The sequence below is a fragment of the Mustela lutreola genome, chromosome 12, assembly GCF_030435805.1.
Source record: "Mustela lutreola isolate mMusLut2 chromosome 12, mMusLut2.pri, whole genome shotgun sequence".
NCBI classification, from domain to species: domain Eukaryota; kingdom Metazoa; phylum Chordata; class Mammalia; order Carnivora; family Mustelidae; genus Mustela; species Mustela lutreola.
Window position 1 is genome coordinate 37,748,611 of NC_081301.1, and position 17,545 is coordinate 37,766,155.

General features: G+C 41.2%; 1 protein-coding gene across 11 annotated transcripts in view; it reads right to left on the minus strand.

Moving 5' to 3' along the window:
• NFX1 (nuclear transcription factor, X-box binding 1) overlaps positions 1 to 17,545 on the minus strand; it is an 81,405-nt gene that overhangs the window by 52,370 nt on the left and 11,490 nt on the right. For all 11 annotated transcript variants that reach the window (XR_009346295.1, XR_009346294.1, XM_059141543.1 and 8 more), the window contains exons 3-6: positions 11,719 to 11,877; positions 8,303 to 8,380; positions 3,544 to 3,649; positions 1,461 to 1,532 (exon numbers count right to left, since the gene is read on the minus strand). Coding sequence is in view for 9 of the 11 variants with exons in the window: in XM_059141543.1 (XP_058997526.1) it covers positions 1,461 to 1,532; positions 3,544 to 3,649; positions 8,303 to 8,380; positions 11,719 to 11,877 (415 nt within the window). In the remaining 2 variants the exon portion in view is untranslated. The remainder of the gene's footprint in view (positions 1 to 1,460; positions 1,533 to 3,543; positions 3,650 to 8,302; positions 8,381 to 11,718; positions 11,878 to 17,545) is intronic.

Here is a 17,545-nt window from a genome sequence, read left to right on the forward strand (position 1 = left end):
ATTCTATCCCCTACTTTCATCTCAACTATGTATTTTGTTTTAAAAAGTCATTGTTACATACACAGATGATGTTTCCAGTGCTTAGCATCATGGCTAACATCAACCCCTGGAGGTGTACACTATTACTTCTATTCTGTGATTTAAAAAATGAGGCTTGGGTGCCTGGGTGGCTCCATGGGTTGAGCATCTGCCTTCGGCTCAGGTCATGATCTTGGAGTCCTGGGGTCGAGCCCCACACTGGGCTCTCTGCTCAGCGGAGAGCCTGCTTCTCCCTCTCTATCTGTCTGTCTCTCTGCCTACTTGTGATTTCTCTCTCTCTCTGTCAAATAAATAAATATAATCTTAAAAAAAAAAAAGAAAGAAAGAAAAATGAGGCTCAATGAGACCAAGCAACTTGCCGAGGTCAACAGCTAATTAGTGGCACAGCCCAGATACAACCTGGTCTTTCTGACTCAGAGCCCTTACATGTGATTCTCAGGCCACACTACTATCCTTTTAAGTTCAGACAAATGTGATTCACTGATAATTGGCTGAATCCCATTTTGTCTTGTGGTTCAGAAATCATATGGGTCTTACTGGGCCTCAGAAAATTCCATAACTATCAGTGATCCTTGCCCTGATGACAGAGAACTTGTATTATAACAAAAAGAGGATGGGCTCTGGGGTTACTTATTTGTTCATTTAACAATATTCATAGAAAACCTTGTTGGTGCCAGATATAATACTAGGTATAAGTAAATGGTCCCTGTCTCCTGAACCTTAATAGGTCTGGGTTTATTGTTTTATTATTATTTTTAAAGATTTTACTTATTTATTTGAGATAGAGAGGTCACAAGTAAACAGAGAGGCAGGCAGATCGAGAGCGGGAAGCAGGCTCCCTGCTGAGCAGAGAGCCTGATGCGGGCCTCGATCCCAGGACCCCAAGATCATGACCTGAGCCAAAGGCAGAGGCTTAACCCACAGAGCCACCCAGGCGCCCAACAGGTCTGGGTTTAATCCTGATTCTTTCATCCACAGACAAGTTGAGAAAAAAGTCCCTGACATGTTGGCATTCAACTAAAATGGGTAATCTCACTATGCAAATAACTTCTTAATCACTTATAAGACTGCAAAGGACTAGGGCAGCAGAGCAAACTAATATTTACAAAAAAGTACTATTTAAGAGTGCGTAGGTGGCTCAGATGGTTGGGCATCTGTCTTCCGCTTGGGTTGTGATCTCCAGGTCTTGGGACTGAGTCCCATGTCAGGTTCCCAGTTCAGTGGGGAGTCTGCTTCTTCCTATCCCTCTGCCTCTCCACATTTGTGCTCTCTCTCTCAAATGAATAAATAAAATCTTAAAAAAAAAGTACTATTTATGCCTACCACTTATTTATATCTTCCTACTAATTCTTACTTTAGAAATTCACACATAAATCATCAATTTAAAAACTGAAGTCTTTAGAGAGCAGTTCTAACTTTACCTGGTTCGTCCACATTCGCATGTTTTAGTCATAAAGGCAGGGCAGGGTGGGCAAGGTCCAGGATGGCAGAGACTAAAAGAGAAAGGCTTAGATTAGTAAATCATACTCATGTATCCAAACCTGAACAAAGTTGCTCCTACTGGGTCTTATTGGGAATGTGCCAACAAATAAACCTACCATGAATGTTTTAGTATTTGCCTAAAGTTGATTAAGCTATTTAAATGGAAATATCAGGGGCACCTGGGTGGCTCAGTGGGTTAAAACTTCTGCCTTTGGCTCAGGTCATGATCTCAGGGTCCTGGGATCAAGCCCCACATCGGGCTCTCTCCTCCTTGAGGAGCCTACTTCTTCCCTCTCTCTTTGCCTGCCTCTCTGCCTACTGGTGATCTCTGTCTGTCAAATAAATAAATAAATAAATCTTTAAAGAAAATAATAAATAAAATAAATGGAAATATCAACAATGCTTTCATATAGGAAGAATTGGTGGAATTGTCATCTTAGAATATTTAACCAGGGGGTGCCTGGGTGGCTCAATGGGTTAAGCCTCTGCCTTCAGCTCAGGTCATGATCTCAGGGTCCTGGGATTGAGGCCCGCATTGGGCTCTCTGCTCAGTGGTGAGCCTGCTTCCCCCTCTGGCCTTGGCCTGCCTCTCTGCCTACTTGTGATCTCTGTCAAATAAATAAATAAAATCTTAAAAAAAAAAAAAAAAAAAAAAAAAAAAAAAAAAAAAAGAATATTTAACCAGAAAAATACAGCCCAAGTCAAAATACTGGTTTTATTTGGTTCTGACATTCAAAGATGACATTTCCAAATATGGTCTTAGCTCATTTAGTGAGACATTTTAGGGCCTCCTTTCCCTTCAGACATGGTGTTGACCACCTAATCTGCATAACTTTAGACGTTCTCTGGTAGTCATGACAAGAGGCCATTTCTGCAAAAGAGTTCAGAAAGAGGGCTCATGCACAGGGATAATTTATTATTGAATCTACCTAAAATGCCAACTGAAGGAAGGAAAAGTTTAAACAGATGAGTCCCTGGGTTTTAAGGAAGGACCCATGGAAGGAGTAAAAGAGCAGGCAGCAGGCCAGGCTGTGTAACCCTGTCTGGGCAGCTCTCCTATCACAGGCAATTCCCTAGCACCTCCCCCCACATCCTGACCCACAAGGCCTCTGGCCAAACATTTACCCCTGCTCTGAGCAGCAGAAGCACCAAGGTAACACTCTGATGTCTGTTTTACTTTTAGATTTGGGTAATAAAAACAAGTTACAATTACTTGACCATTTACCATATGCCAGATTCTATACCAAGCCTCTTAGATGCATTAAATTAATATTCATAGAACTCTGTAAGTACTGATGCTCATATCATTATTATTTTACAGATGCAGAAAGTGAGGCTTAGAGAAGTTAAGTAACTAGCCCAAGGTCACACAACTGTTAAGTGACTTGACCCCAGGAGTTAAACATTGGTTTAACCCTACCACAATTGCCTTTTCACAGACAGAAGTCTGTCTTATTCCCTCTTTTGAACCTGGATATCACTGGAGGATATTTATTCTTAAAAGCCAGCAGTATAGTGTCATGGAAATCCCATTTCTACCATGTCCTAGCACTATGACTTTGGGCAAGATACGTGGCCTTTCTGAGCTTCATTGGTAAAATGGAGATGATAAATATTTATACATAACCAGGGTGTTATAAGGATTCAATGAGTTAACTTTTTTTTTTGAAAGATTTTATTTATTTATTTGACAGACAGAGATCACTAGTAGGCAGAGAAGCACTCAGAGAAAGAGGAGGAAGCAGCCTCTGTAGAGCAGAGAGCCCGATGCGGGGCTCGATCCCAGGATCCCGGGATCATGACCTGAGCTGAAGGCAGAGGCTTGACCCACTGAGCCACCCAGGCGCCCCTCAATGAGTTAACTCTTGCAGAGTACCTGGCCCAGTGTTAAGTGTTCAGTAAATGGTACCATACCGCCCTTCACCCCATCCTGCTACACACTAACCAAAAGATAAAGGTACTCAGAGCCATGAGCAAAGTGTGTCTACCAGGAATCCCCAGCGGTCTAGTGTTCCAACTTACAGGTTACAGGAATGCGGGCAGTCCTGGCCAGGCTGTTTCTTTCTACAAACCTCACCACAACTATGTGGAATTTCATTTCTGCTCCATTCAGGATTCTTTACCTTGCCTAAAACATATCAGATCAGAGAGTCAATGGTATAAACTTCAACTGCATCTTAGACTTTAATAAACAACACAATACAGCTAGACAACGTGAACTTTAGTGTGGTTTTCATTAGTGTGACAAACATATCACCCCACATCCTAAAATAAAAAGATGACTGTAATGCTACTCATCAAAAGCTTCACTGAAAACAAAAAAACAAAAATCAAAAGCTTCACTGAGTATGATAAATCCTAAATTCTGGATTACCTGGAAAAGAGAAATAAGTCATTTTTACTTTGACTAACTTTGACTAACAGACATATTTAATCTAAAACAAAAAACCCCACAACTTTTGTAAATGGACCCGTGAACAGATATGGGAACATCTGCCATAAGGATTTGAGAGAAGTAGTAAGGTCGGGGGAGAAGAACGAAGAAAGAAGGGAAGAGAACAATGGGGTGGGAGACGGGGCAGCACTAAGAGATGGAAAGGACAAAAATCTCCCACACAGTAGGAATTTGCCAAATCTAAAGCTATGAAGTAGGCATAAGAGGGCTATAATTTTATAATTAGTGTGTATCTGGAAATCTTTAGTGACTTCTATGAACTTAGCACAGAGGCAGGAAGTGTAAAACTGAGGCACGGGACTCCTCCATGCCCTTGAGGAACTCTTCTTTACTTGGGCAATTTACATCCAAATGATGGCCAGTCCCCAATGTTTGGCCTCTGCTGTTCTATCTTGTTTCTTTCAGAAGCTTTATTCATGTTGAGAGGTTTGTTATTCCTAAAGTCCTATGAGTCCCAAATCTACATTTTTTTCTTTTTCCTCCCCCCACCCTCACCAAATTTACACTTTCTGCACTGCCCTGAATCCTCAGTTCCGGCCCTCTCTGTCCAAACATCTGCTGAACATCTCTGTGTGAGGTGTCACAGTCACCCCAAACTGTCTACATTTATAGTCAAAGTTAGTATCCTCTCTCTGAAGCCCCTCCTTCTTCAGTGTTCCCTATTTCTGTCAGCAATACCATCACTGTTAGAGTCACAGACTTAAAAACTAGAGTCATTCCCAACTCCTCTTTTTCTTTCCATAATCTACTTAATCACCAAATTTTCTTAGTTTCCCTACACAGTGTATCTCACACCTTGCTACTTTTACTCTTGTCTATTTGCCAGACTCATCTCCAGTCTATTAGAAAAACTTCCCTGTAGGGTGCCTGGTTTGCTCAGTGGGTTAATAAGCCTCTGCCTTCGGCTCAGGTCATGATCTCAGGGTCCTGGGACTGAGTCCCGCATCGGGCTCTCTGCTCAGCAGGGATCCCGCTTCCCTCTCTCTCTCTGCCTACTTGTGAACTCTGTCTGTCAAGTAAATTAGTAAAATCTTAAAAAAAAAAAAAAGAAAAAGAAAAACTTCCCTGCTTCTGTGCTTTCTTGCTTTAATACAGTGCCCTGGTTTCTCCCGACCATCTTTCAATGGCTCCATCTTTTTTCCCTGACTCTAAATGATGTTTTGTTTTTCTTATTTCTGCCAGGGTTCTGTATTAGACTCTTTTCACTCCTTTCCCTTCTATCCACTACTCTCAACAACTATCATCCCTAAGTCCTCATCTCTCTTTAAATATTCCTAACTCCCAGGGAACCTGGGTGGCACAGTCAGTTAAGTGTCTGCCTTCAGCTGGGGTCATGATCTCAGGGTCTTGGGATCAAGCCCCGTATCAGGCTCCCTGCTTAGTGGGGAGTCTGCTTCTCTTTCTACATCTGCTTCTCCCCCAGCTCATGCTTCCTCTTTCAAGAAGTAATAAAAAAAAAAAAAAAAAAAAAACTTTAAATTTTCCTAACACCACCTCTTACTGGAGGCCTTTTTCACTCATCCCATTCAATGTTTATAAATTGAACTCACTGTCCCCATCAGTCCTGCTGCTCTTGACCTGCCTTTTTCTGTCCTTGGTATCATCATTTTCAAAAGCATGAAACTTTGGAGCCACATTTGGGTTCTTCCCTTTCCCACTGTTATTAATTCCTATTTACCTTTGAAATCTGGTACCCCCTTCCTTTCTCTCCCACTCTAATACCCATTATAGACTTTTATTATTTTCCACCTGGATTCTTACAAAACCCCCAAATGTTTAGGCCCCCAAACACTCTATTCCCTCCCACCAGACTAATCTTTATAAAAAATCACACTGACACCTTCAGTGGCTTCCCACAGCCTGCCAAATGAAGTCCCTGCATCTAAGCCTGGCAACAAGAAGTCAGCCTTGGGGCGCCAGGGTGGCTTGGTTGGTTAACCATCTGACTCTCGATTTCGGCTCAGGTTATAACCTCAGGGTTTTAAGATCCAGCCCCACAATGGACTCTGTGCTGGCTGTAGAGTCTGCTTAAGATTCTCTTTCCCTCTGTTTCTGCCACCCTGCTGCCCTTGTATGCGCGCACACGGGATCTCTCTCTCTCCCAAAAAACAAAACAAAACAAAGAAACAAAAAACCAGTTGGCCCTGCCTTTTTAGTCATTTCCCATGCCTTCACCTTTACAGATCCTGGGCTCCATAACCAACGACTCTCGTTCTCCTAAAAGATCCCAAGCCTTCTTATTTTTAAACTTCTGCTTATGCTACTCTCCTCAACAAATCTTTCCCCTAACAAGATTTTACCTAGTTTTCAAGCTCAGTTGAATTGTACCTCCTTTTTTAAGGATTCCCTAAATCATCTAGCCCGAAATGAGAATTCACCCCAAAGATCTCCCACAGTTCTTTGGACTTACAGAACATCAAGTTAATTGTGTCTTAGCTCTTAGACTGTAAGCTCTGGGAAGTCAAAAGCAGTCTTATTCCCCTGTTTCTTCATGATGTCTGCTACTAAGTTCTCAATAAAGTATATTATATTAATGGTCTCCCAAAAGAACAAAGAGACGCAAAGTCATTAGGTCAATATAGGACCATTATTTGCACTCCTACACCATTTTACCTTACTCAGATCATCTTGACCTTCAGCCCTCATTCTTCTACCTTCTTAAGGCCTCATATCTAATTTGTCAGTGAAGGCTTTAACAAGATTTTTAATTCCATTGTGGAGCTTTTATGTTTAAAAATCCTTTAAAATAAGGTAATTAAGCCTTGGTATTGGTCCAATTTGTATAGATTTATATGGATTTCTTGCTCTCAGCTTCATGTTGCCTTTCCAACAGTACATTCCAGGGGCGCCTGGGTGGCTCAGTGGGTTAAGCCACTGCCTTCGGCTCGGGTCATGATCCCAGGGTCCTGGGATCGAGTCCCGCATCGGGCTCTCTGCTCAGCGGGGAGCCTGCTTCCCTCTCTCTCTCTGCCTGCCTCTCCCTCTACTTGTGACCTCTCTCTCAATCTCTCTCTGTGTTAAATAAATAAATAAATCTTTAAAAAAAAATTACCAACAGTACCTTCCAAAATACTCATCCCTTCAACAAATATTACTTTAGTATCTTTTAAGGCTCAGATTTTGGCAATAAAAGATCAGATTTATTTGGCAATAAAAGATCAGGCATAAAAGATCAGCAAATTCCAAATAAAAGAGTGGCTAAAGTGGGAGAGGGGATAAGAAAGGGAGGCTTCCTTTGGAAAATAATGTTTGGGGTCTGATGTTGAACGGATGAGTCAGTGACAGAGATTTAAAGATGGGAAAGAACATTCTAGACAGTTGAGTTCACCAAGACACAGAGTCTAGAAATTGAAGACTTCATGACCAACTTTTGTGAAAACTGCTAGTTAAGTAATGGGAAAGAAGAAATAGGAGCAAATTAAAGTTTACAGAAATAAACAGGAAGAGCTAGTCATTTCAAGAAAGGAATGGCTGAAAGCTCCAAGAGCTACTGTGCTGCCAAAAAGGTTAAGAACTTATAAATCAGCCCTGGATTTGTCAGGAAGGGACCACTGATGACTTCTGAAAACAGGTTCAGCAAGGTGAGGAGGACAGAAGCAAAAATGCAATGGTCAAGAAGGGTGACAGATGGTTGAGAAGCAAAATTTGAAAAAAATCAAGAACTATATGAAGGTTAGCCATTAAAAGGCAGGAAAGAAAAAAAAATACGTGTAAAAGAAAAGACATGTAGATAACAGACTAGCAGCAAGAATGGGCATCTAGACTGCAGAAAGTTCTCCCTAACACATAGGGGAATTGAGTTTTTCAAAAACAGGAAGAAGTATTCCATAAAGAGGGAAGATAAGAGTTTGTAATGTAAAAATGTAAAAAGAAAATTTTTCTTTATTTTAAAGACCCCAATGACTGATTTTCCAGGTAGAAATAAAGTATTTTTCAACACCACTCTTTCCTCATACTGCTCAAATCTGAAGTATCAAAACTGTTAACAGTTAAGGGTAAGAAAGAGCCCATGTCTATGCCTGCCTCCACCATCTGGTCAGTTCTGGTCTAAAGGTAAGATCAAGGAGACCAGAACCACAGCTCAGAAGTTGCATTAGCCTGGTGGGGATGATGAGAAGGCCAGGTCCAGAACAGCTTGCCAAGAGCATAAAGGCTTGTGACTCTGGCTGTGTGATGGACCACAGGCAGATGGTGTCGGTAGACTCCTGAACTTTTAAGTCTTATTAGGAACTTCTAAAACATGCCTGGCGCATCACGCCTTCTGTGCTAGAAAATGGGTTACAATCCATGAAGTGGAAGAGACTCAAGTGAAAGCAAAAAACTCACCACAGAAACAAGTGTAAGTATTAGGAACATGTGCAGAGACATTCTGACAGGCAGGGCATCTCCAACCACTTTGGCCATCTGTCAAGAAAAACAAGAAGAAACCAAAATAATTTCCTTACAAAAGCACATGTAATTTTTAAAAATTTAAACCTAAAAGAAGCCTTAATATTTAAGCAACAGTAGTCATTTTTTTCTTTTTTTCTTTTTTAAAGATTTTATTTATTTATTTGACAGAGAGATTACAAGTAGGCAGAGAGGCAGGCAGAGAGAGAGAGGAGGAAGCAGGCTCCCTGCTGAGCAGAGAGCCTGATGCGGGACTCGATCCCAGGACCCTGAGATCATGACCTGAGCCGAAGGCAGCGGCTTAACCCACTGAGCCACCCAGGCGCCCCAACAGTAGTCATTTTATGATAAAAAATCAGATATTAAGGATATCAGGATTTTTTTTTTTTAAGATTTTATTTATTTATTTGACCAACAGAGATCATATGTAGGCAGAAAGCAAGCAGAGAGAGAGGGGGAAGCAGGCTCCCTGCTGAGTGGAGAGCTCAATGCAGGGCTCAATCCCAGGACCCAGAGATCATGACCTGAGCTGAAGGCAGAGGCCTAAACCACTGAGCTACCCAAGCACCTCAAGGATATCAGGATATTAAGAAACAAATTCACAATACTGAATGCTCTGCTTAAATATTACATTTGGGCTTATATTTATAAGGGCTTTAAATATAGTAATCAAACAGGTACCCATTTTTTAAATGTCAGCTGAGATATAACTGACATATAACACTAAGGTGTGCAACATGCTGGCTTGATACATTTATTATACTATAATAAGATTATCACAGTCACATTAGCTAACACCTCAATCCCCTCACATGATTATCAATTTATTATGTGGTTCTAGTATTGAGGTAAACACTGAACTAAATCTTGGCTTGAAAAAACAAACGGATAAAATATTTGAGTACAGGGGTGCCTGGGTAGCTCAGTGGGTTAATGCCTCTGCCTTCAGCTCAGATCATGATCCCAGGGTCCTGGGATTGAGCCCTGCATCGGGCTCTCTGCTCCTCGAACAGCCTGCTTCCTCCTCTCTCTCTGCCTGCCTCTCTGCCTACTTGTGATCTCTGTCAAATAAATAAATAAAATCTTCCAAAAAAATAATTTGAGTACATTCAGGAAAACCCAGATGTCTTCTTTTTTTAAGACTTTAAGTCGTCTCTACACCCAACACAGGGCTCAAACCCACAACTCAGAGATCAAGAGTCGTATGCTCTACCGACCGAGCCAGCCAGGTGCCCTCAGATGTTTTAAATTAGAAGAGTCACAGATCAGAAAACATATGTTATTTTTTCTTAAAAGGAAATTTTAAAAGGTTTTATTTATTTATTTAAAAAGCTTTTATTATTCACTAGAGAGTGTGTGTGTGTGCAGGAGCAAGCGGAGAGGGAGAGGAACAAGCAGACTCCTGGCTAAGCGGAGTGCCTAAGGCAGGGCAACATTCCAGGATCCTGAGATCATGACCCCAGCCAAAGTCTGAGGCTTAACAGAATGCGCTACCCAAGTGCCCCTATTTTATTTATTTATTTTAGAGAAAGAGAGAGAGCATGAGCTTGCGGAGCTGGGGGCAGGGGAGGTGGGAGGAAACACAAAGGGGGCCAGAGTGGCAGCGAGATAATCTTTCATCCAGACTCCACACTGAGAACAGAGGCTCAGCTCTTCAGGGCTCAGATCTCATAACCCATGAGATCACGACCTGAGCCGAAACCACAAGTTGCCTGTTTAACCAAATGAGTCGACCAGGCTCCCCAGCAACTGCTTTCTATAAATTTCTAAAGCAAACTATACAGGAAATGTTTTCTGTAACTGATACCTGGATGAAAGTTACCATTTTCAATAAATGTGACTGATTTTTTGTATTCCAAATATACTTTGGTATTGTTAGGTTAAGCTGTTTTTAAAAATTTCCTTCTTTAGGGTTGCCTGGGTGGCTCAGTTGGTTGGGCAACTGCCTTCAGCTCGGATCATGATCCTGGAATCTCGGGACTGAGTCCCACATTGGACTCCCTGCTCAGCGGGGAGTCTGCTTCTCCCTCTGACCTCTCCTCTCTCATGCTCTCTCATTCCCTCTCTCAAATAAATAAAATCTTTAATAAATAAATACATACATAAATTTCTTTCTTTAAAAAATTTTATTTTGGGGTGCCCGGCTGGCTCAGTTGGTTAAGCAACTGCCTTTGGCTCAGGTCATGATCCTGGAGTCCTAGGATTGAGTCCCACATGAGGCTCCCTGCCTTGGCAGGCAGTCTGCTTCTACCTCTGATCCTCCCTCTTCTCATGATCTCTCTCTCTCTCAAATAAATAAAATCTTTTAAAAAAATTATTTTATTTTCACTTTTTAAGCTCTATGCTCAACATGGGACTTGAACTCATACCACTGAGATCAAGAGTTACATGCTCTACCAACTGAGCCAATCAGGTGCCCCTTAGTTCTTTATTCAATATCTACAGCTTCATACCAGTCATCTGAAACATGTGTTCAAGGAAACAGAACAGATAAAATATTCAAGAGGAATTGGTTATTTTTATTATTCTTAAAGATTTTATTTATTTATTTGACAGAGAGAGACACAGCAAGAGAAGGAACCCAAGCAGGGGGAGTGGGAGAAGGAGAAGCAGGCTTCTTGCTGAGCAGGGAACCCGATGTGGGGCTTGATCCCAGGACACTGCAAACATGATCTGAGCTGAAGGCAGACACTTAATGACTGAGCCACGCAGGCACCCCAAGGAATTAGTTATTTTTAAATCTAAGTTTAAGGAGTGCCTGGATGGCTCAGTCAGTGGAACATATGACTTGATCTCAGGGTTGTAAGTTGGAGCCCCACACTGGGTATATTTAAAAATAAAACCTTAGGGATGTCTGGGTGGCTCAGTTGGTTAAGCATCTGCCTTTGGCTCAGGTCATGATCCCAGAGCCCTCGGACTGAGTCCCACATTGGGCTCTTTGCTCAGCTGGAAGCCTGCTTCTCCCTCTGCCTGCCACTCCCCCTGCTTGTGCATGCGTCCTCCCTGACAAATAAAAAGAAATAAAAGAAATAAAATAAAATCTTAAAAAAAAAAAGCTAAGTTTAAAACCTGAACATATCAAATGAGTGAGAATAACTATTCAGAAGAGAGAAACAGGGGCGCAAGGTTGGCTCAGTGGGTTAAGCCTCTGTCTTTGGCTCAGGTCATGATCCCAGGGTCCTGGGATCGAGCCCCACATCAGGCTCTCTGCTCAGCAGGGAGCCTGCTTCTTCCCTCTCTCTCTGCCTGCCTCTCTGCCTACTTGTGATCTCTCTCTCTGTGTCAAATAAATAAATAAAATATTAAAAAAAAAAAAAAAAAAAAAAAAAAAAAAGAAGAGAGAAACAACTGACCTGCTTGAGATGCTGGAGACCTTGCCCATTTCTTTATGCAGTTCAAATGAAACACATGATAACAGCTCTGACAGCTCCACACTGGCGCTGTGACACGAACCAATTCACAGCACACCATGCACTCATATTTTTCTGTAGTAAGCTGTTCAATTAGAGAACCTGTTTTAAAAAACAAACAAACAAATTAATTCAAACACAGAAAAACATTCCTTACTTTAGTCAGCCAAGGATCAGCAAGGCATTTAAGGGAAATCTCCAAACACAAAGGTTTTAAGTATGTCTAATTCTGAGTAAGGTGGCTGTTCAGTGTTTGGGGCGAAGAAGAACAGGAGTATGCTGAGGAAGAAGACTTAGGAAGTGGACATTCAGGTGGGGATTTGCACAATTGAGGAAACAGTCCCCGGAAACTGCCCAGGAATTGCCCAGAATAGCCAAATGCCCCTTATAACACAGCAAGTTGCTTCTGTTCCTCAGAAGCAACAACTGTAGCACCTGTCCTACCTCCTATGAATCTGATCCAGATCCGTGAAGTCAGGCTTGGAAAAAGCTCACAAAACTGCAGTGGTCAACCGAAAGAAACCTAAGCCTGGATAGGTTCCAACAACCCAGGGTGGGTTACCTCCTTTCTAGTAGTTGCCATGAAAGTCTCATCTCAAAAAAAAAGAAGTCTCATTTCTTCTAGTAGTTTCCATGGAAGTCTTTAGTTGATCTACTCAAAAAAGATGTTCTTATAATGCCATGGTAGGGTTACTAGACTGAAGGAGACACAGACCCTGGTTCCAGAAGCCCAGCATCTGGTGAAGGAGATCAGCATCATTAGGAATCCTCCCAGCTGGATTCCTTATTACCTTCGCTGACTTCCAGATTTTTCCTCAAACACGATCTCAACAAAGCCTTTTTAGATCCGAAGTAGAGTCAGGTACTCTCAGATGTATGTGTGTGTGTGTGTTTTAAAAAGAGAGAGAGAGAGAAAGACAAAGAGAATTTCTTCTGAGCAGGGAGCCTGACATGGGGCTCAATCCCAGGATCCCAAAATTATGACCTGAGCTAAAGGCAGACGCTTAATTTATTGAGCCACCCAGGCGCCTCTTTCAGTCTATACTTACAGCATTTACTTCATAATACTATTTTATTTGTTATTGGGTCCAAATAGGTTTTAAGAATAAACTAATTAACCTTAAATATATCATGCCAAGTGCTATGCTTATGCACTTTACATATATTTAATTTTTGTAAAAAGGCTGTAATATAGGTACCATTTTATAGATGAAGAAACTGAGGCTCAAAGTAGTTCAATCACTTACCTAAGGTCACAAAGCTCACATTTTAATCATTTTAGAATATTAGCTTTCATAAGATTACTTTCTGTTTGTCTAATTTAATGGCAAAAAAAATACAAAACACAAGAACTATAAAGTCTGTGAGACAGGGTCAGGGCCTTGTCTGCCTTGCTCACTGTTGTATTTCCAGTGCCTAGCCATTAGCAGGTGCTCAGTAAATATTTATTAAATGAATGGATGAAGAAATAAATGAGTATCAGCTCTCTCCCTTGAAAGTTTCAGGCTTCAGTAGTTTCTATCTATCTACTTATTTATTTGACGCAGAGAGAGAGAAGAAGCATGAGAAGGGGGGAGTGGCAGAGGGAGGGGGAGAAGCAGGCTCCCCACTGAGCAGGGGGCCCCATGCGGGACTCAATCCCAGGACCCTGAGATCATGACCCGAGCCCAAGGCAGCCGATTAACGACTGAACCACCCAGGTACCCCAGGCACCAGTAGTTTCTGAAATAGCTCTTTTGTTCGGACAAAAGCCTGGAATAAAGATTTGTGTGGTTGATAAAGAGAAATCTACTTGCTTTAGGTAAATGATAAACACATCAAAAAATTGAATTATACTGGGGCGCCTGGGTGGCTCTGTGGGTTAAAGCCTCTGCCTTTAACCTCTGGCTCAGCTCATGATCTCAGAGTCCTGGGATTGAGCCCTGAATCTGCTCTCTGCTCAGCAGGAAGCCTGCTTCCTCCTCTCTCTCTGCCTGCCTCTGTGCCTACTTGTGATCTCTGTCTGTCAAATAAATAAATAAAACCTTTAAAAAAGAAAAAACTGAATTATATTAAAAAAACTAAAAAACCAGACATAGATTCTTTCTTAAAAGCAGGGACACCCTACTCTGCATTGGTTAATGTCTCTGAATAACAAAGTTAATTAAACTCCTACCATTTAGTATGCTACATATGAAAGATTCTGAAGGGGTAAGTAAGAGAGAGCTCATTAAAGAGTAAGATTATGAGTAAGTCATCTACATACAAGAGCCTGACTGTGCAGAGGAACAGTCTGTGAGAATTACATTTGGAATAAATTTTGTGGAAAGTGCCTATTGACTATTTTAGGACAGAAGTGAGAAGTGAAGGACACAAAAAAGTAAGTGAGGTTGGGAACATACACGAGAACCCTATGATTGACTACTGTTTTGATTTTTGCCCTGAAGGTTGTCTTTTTATTTTATTGTTTCTCTTACTCATTAAGTTTTGGCTTGTTAATAATTATATTAATAACATATTAATAATTATTGTTTTATATGTGATGTTTCTAAATCTAGTCACAGTGAAACTGACCACTAGAATGCACATACATATAGCAAAGTGGGAACAACTGCCAACTTTGAATAACCCACAAAGCTCTAAGCCTTCTCCAAAGGCTGTTTCTCTCACATCCCATTTTGAATCTGACAGTAAATCCTAGTACTATATTCAGAATTCATCCAGAATCCAACCCCTGCTGCTATTACTGTGGCTCAAGCCACTATCTATTCACCTGGATTATTAAAATGGCCTCCTAACTAGTCTTCCTACTTCTGCCCTTGCCCTACTTCAGTCTATTCTCACCACAGCAGCCAGAGGGAGCCTGTTAAAATGCAAATTAGATAATGCAACTCAAGTCCAGAACTTGCCAATGGTTCTGACTTCACATGTCTATAAAAGCCAAAGTCCTCACAATGGCCTTCATCACTTCCGGTCTCCACCTATTTCTCTTTCCCTAAGTCACTACTCTAAGAACACACTGGCCTCCTTCCTGGTCCCAGACTGGCAGGCAGATTTCTGCGTGAGGGTCTTTATAACTTGTTGCTCCCTCTGCCCAATGCTACTCCCTAGACATTGGCATAGCTCAGTTCCTTACCATCTTCAGGTGTTTACTCAAAATGTGATCTTCTCAATGAGAAGACTGGCCTTGGCCATATTTTAAAAAATTGCAACCCGCTCCCTCATCATTCCCTATCACTTTCCCGTATGTATTTTCCTCCACACCACTTGAATCTTATAGATCATTTATTTTCTCCACACCACTTACATATCCTCTCTTTTATAGCATGTATTTTACTTTTTTAATCTTATTTCCTAACTCTATACATAGAATGTACACTCCTTTTTTTTTTTTTTTTTTTTGATAGTGGGTACTCAATGATACTTGTATGAATGAATGAATAAAAAGAAATAAAAATATAGCAAAAATTCCAGAAAGACCCAGGAAGAGAAACAATATAATCCTTTCACCAATAATACTTCAGTTTTATCCAGAATAGCTCTGTCCTGGTAAACTATCACATTTCAGGCCCAAGACACTTGTCTGCTGGCTGCCAGCCCTTTCCTGACTACTGGCTTTTCTTCAATCTTAAATTCTCTTTGATTAGGGTTTCTCCATAATTACTCAGTCACAACAATGTCTACTCTATACTTCTCCTTTGAAAGCATGTCAGTAAAGAGGGTGATATGTCCACTGAAATAATCAGAAGAGAATGGAGTGAAGTGTTAACTGACTACAGACTTCTCAGATGTACCAATAAATAACTGTTAAAAAAAACCCAAAAGCAATCCTGCTTTGAATAATCAAAGAAAACACTGTGATTAAGTTGAAAAGAAAGAAAGAGCCATTAAAAAAAACAGATGTACACTAAAACTAATCTGGTATCTGGAATTTAGTTTAAAATCAGCAAAAATAAAAAATAGATTAAAAAATGGGAGACTGTGGGGCGCCTGGGTGGCTCAGTCGGTTGAGTGGCTACCTTCGGCTTGTGTCAGGATCCCAGGGTCCTGGGATCAAGCCCCGCATTAGGCTCCCTGCTTGGCAGGGAGCCTGCTTCTCCTTCTCCCTCTGCCTGCCATTCTGCCTATTTGTGCTCTGCCTCTCTGTCAACTAAATAAATAAAATCTTAAAAAAAAAAAAAGGGAGATTGTTCAAATATTAATGCTTATCTATTTTTAATTGCATATTATATGTTTAGAATAAAGTGCAAGGATTTCTTAATGAGCAGAAAAATATATAACATAAGCAAAAAGATGAACACGTTTATATTACATGATTTCAACAATGTAAAACTGAGCATTGGAAAATTCTATAAGAAAACAGAACAAAAGGTTAAAGCTGGTTCTATCTGGATGGTGGGACTAAAGGTGAGTTACCTACTAAACTGACTTTATTAAGTTACCTCATTTAACGCGAGGCAGCTGTTTTTAAAAAGCTAATACATGGGCTCCATGCTCAGTGCGAAATTTGCTTGAGATTCTTTCTCCCTCTGCCCCTCTTGCCCATGTGCTCACTCTCTCTCTCTCTAAAAGTAAATAAATAAATCTTTTTTTTTTTTTTAAAGATTTTATCGATTTATTTGAGAGACACAGAGAGAGAGAGGAACACAAGTGTGGGGAGTGGGAGAAGGAAGCAGGCTTCCCATGGAGCAGGGAGCCTGATGTGGGGCTCGATCCCAGGACTCTGGGATCATGACCTGAGCCAAAGGCAGCTGCTTAAGCTGCTTGGCAGCTGCCAAGTAAAAAAAAAAAAAAAATCTTAAAAAAAAAAGGGGGCGCCTGGGTGGCTCAGTGGGTTAAAGCCTCTGCTTTCGGCTCAGGTCATGATCTCAGGGTCCTGGGATCGAGCCCCGCATTGGGCTCTCTGCTCAGTGGGGAGCCTGCTTCCCTTCCTCTCTCTCTCTGCCTACTTGTGATCTCTGTCAAATAAATAAAATCTTAAAAAAAAAAAAAGAAGCTAATACAATATAAATATGGTAAACATGTTCAAGATGGTTATGCTGAGAGACTCCTGGGTGGCTCAGTTGGTTAAGCATCTGCCCTCTGTTCAGGTCACGATCCTGGAGTCCTGGGATCAAGTCCTGCATCTGGCTCCTTGCTCACTAGGGAGCCTGCTTCTCCCTCTGCCTGCCTGTTCTCCCTGCTTGTTCTCTCTCTCTCTAACAAATAAATAAACAAAATCTTAAAAAAAAAAAAAAAAAAGATTGTTTTGTTGAGTATGAAGCATTCGTCAGATACCACATTTATTTATATGAGTCCAAAGCTTGTGGCAGAGCTTAGGGACTGGAGGTAAAAGTTTAGAAGTCAGCACAGCACAGAGGCAGTGGCTGAAAGAAATGGAACCAGCTGTAATCTTCCAATGAGACCTTAATCAAGTAAGAACAACAGAGGGCTAAGATAAAGCCCTAGGAAACACCAACATTTAAGAAAGAGGTGGAGGGGCACCTGGGTGGCTCAGTGAGTTAAAGCCTCTGCCTTTGGCTTGGGTCATAATCCTAGAGTCTTGGGATCAAGACCCACGTTGGGCTCTCTGCTCAGCAGGGAGCCTGCTTCCCCACCTCTCTCTGCCTACTTGTGATCTCTGTGTCAAATAAATAAATAAAATCTTAAAAAAAAAAAAAAAAAAAGAGGTGGAGGAAGAGAAACTTGAAGGACATAAACAGGAATAGCCAAGGAGAACGAGGAGGATCAGAAATGTGTAATATCAAGGAAGTAACATTTCAACAGACCCTTTGCCTAAAACTCAAAGGGA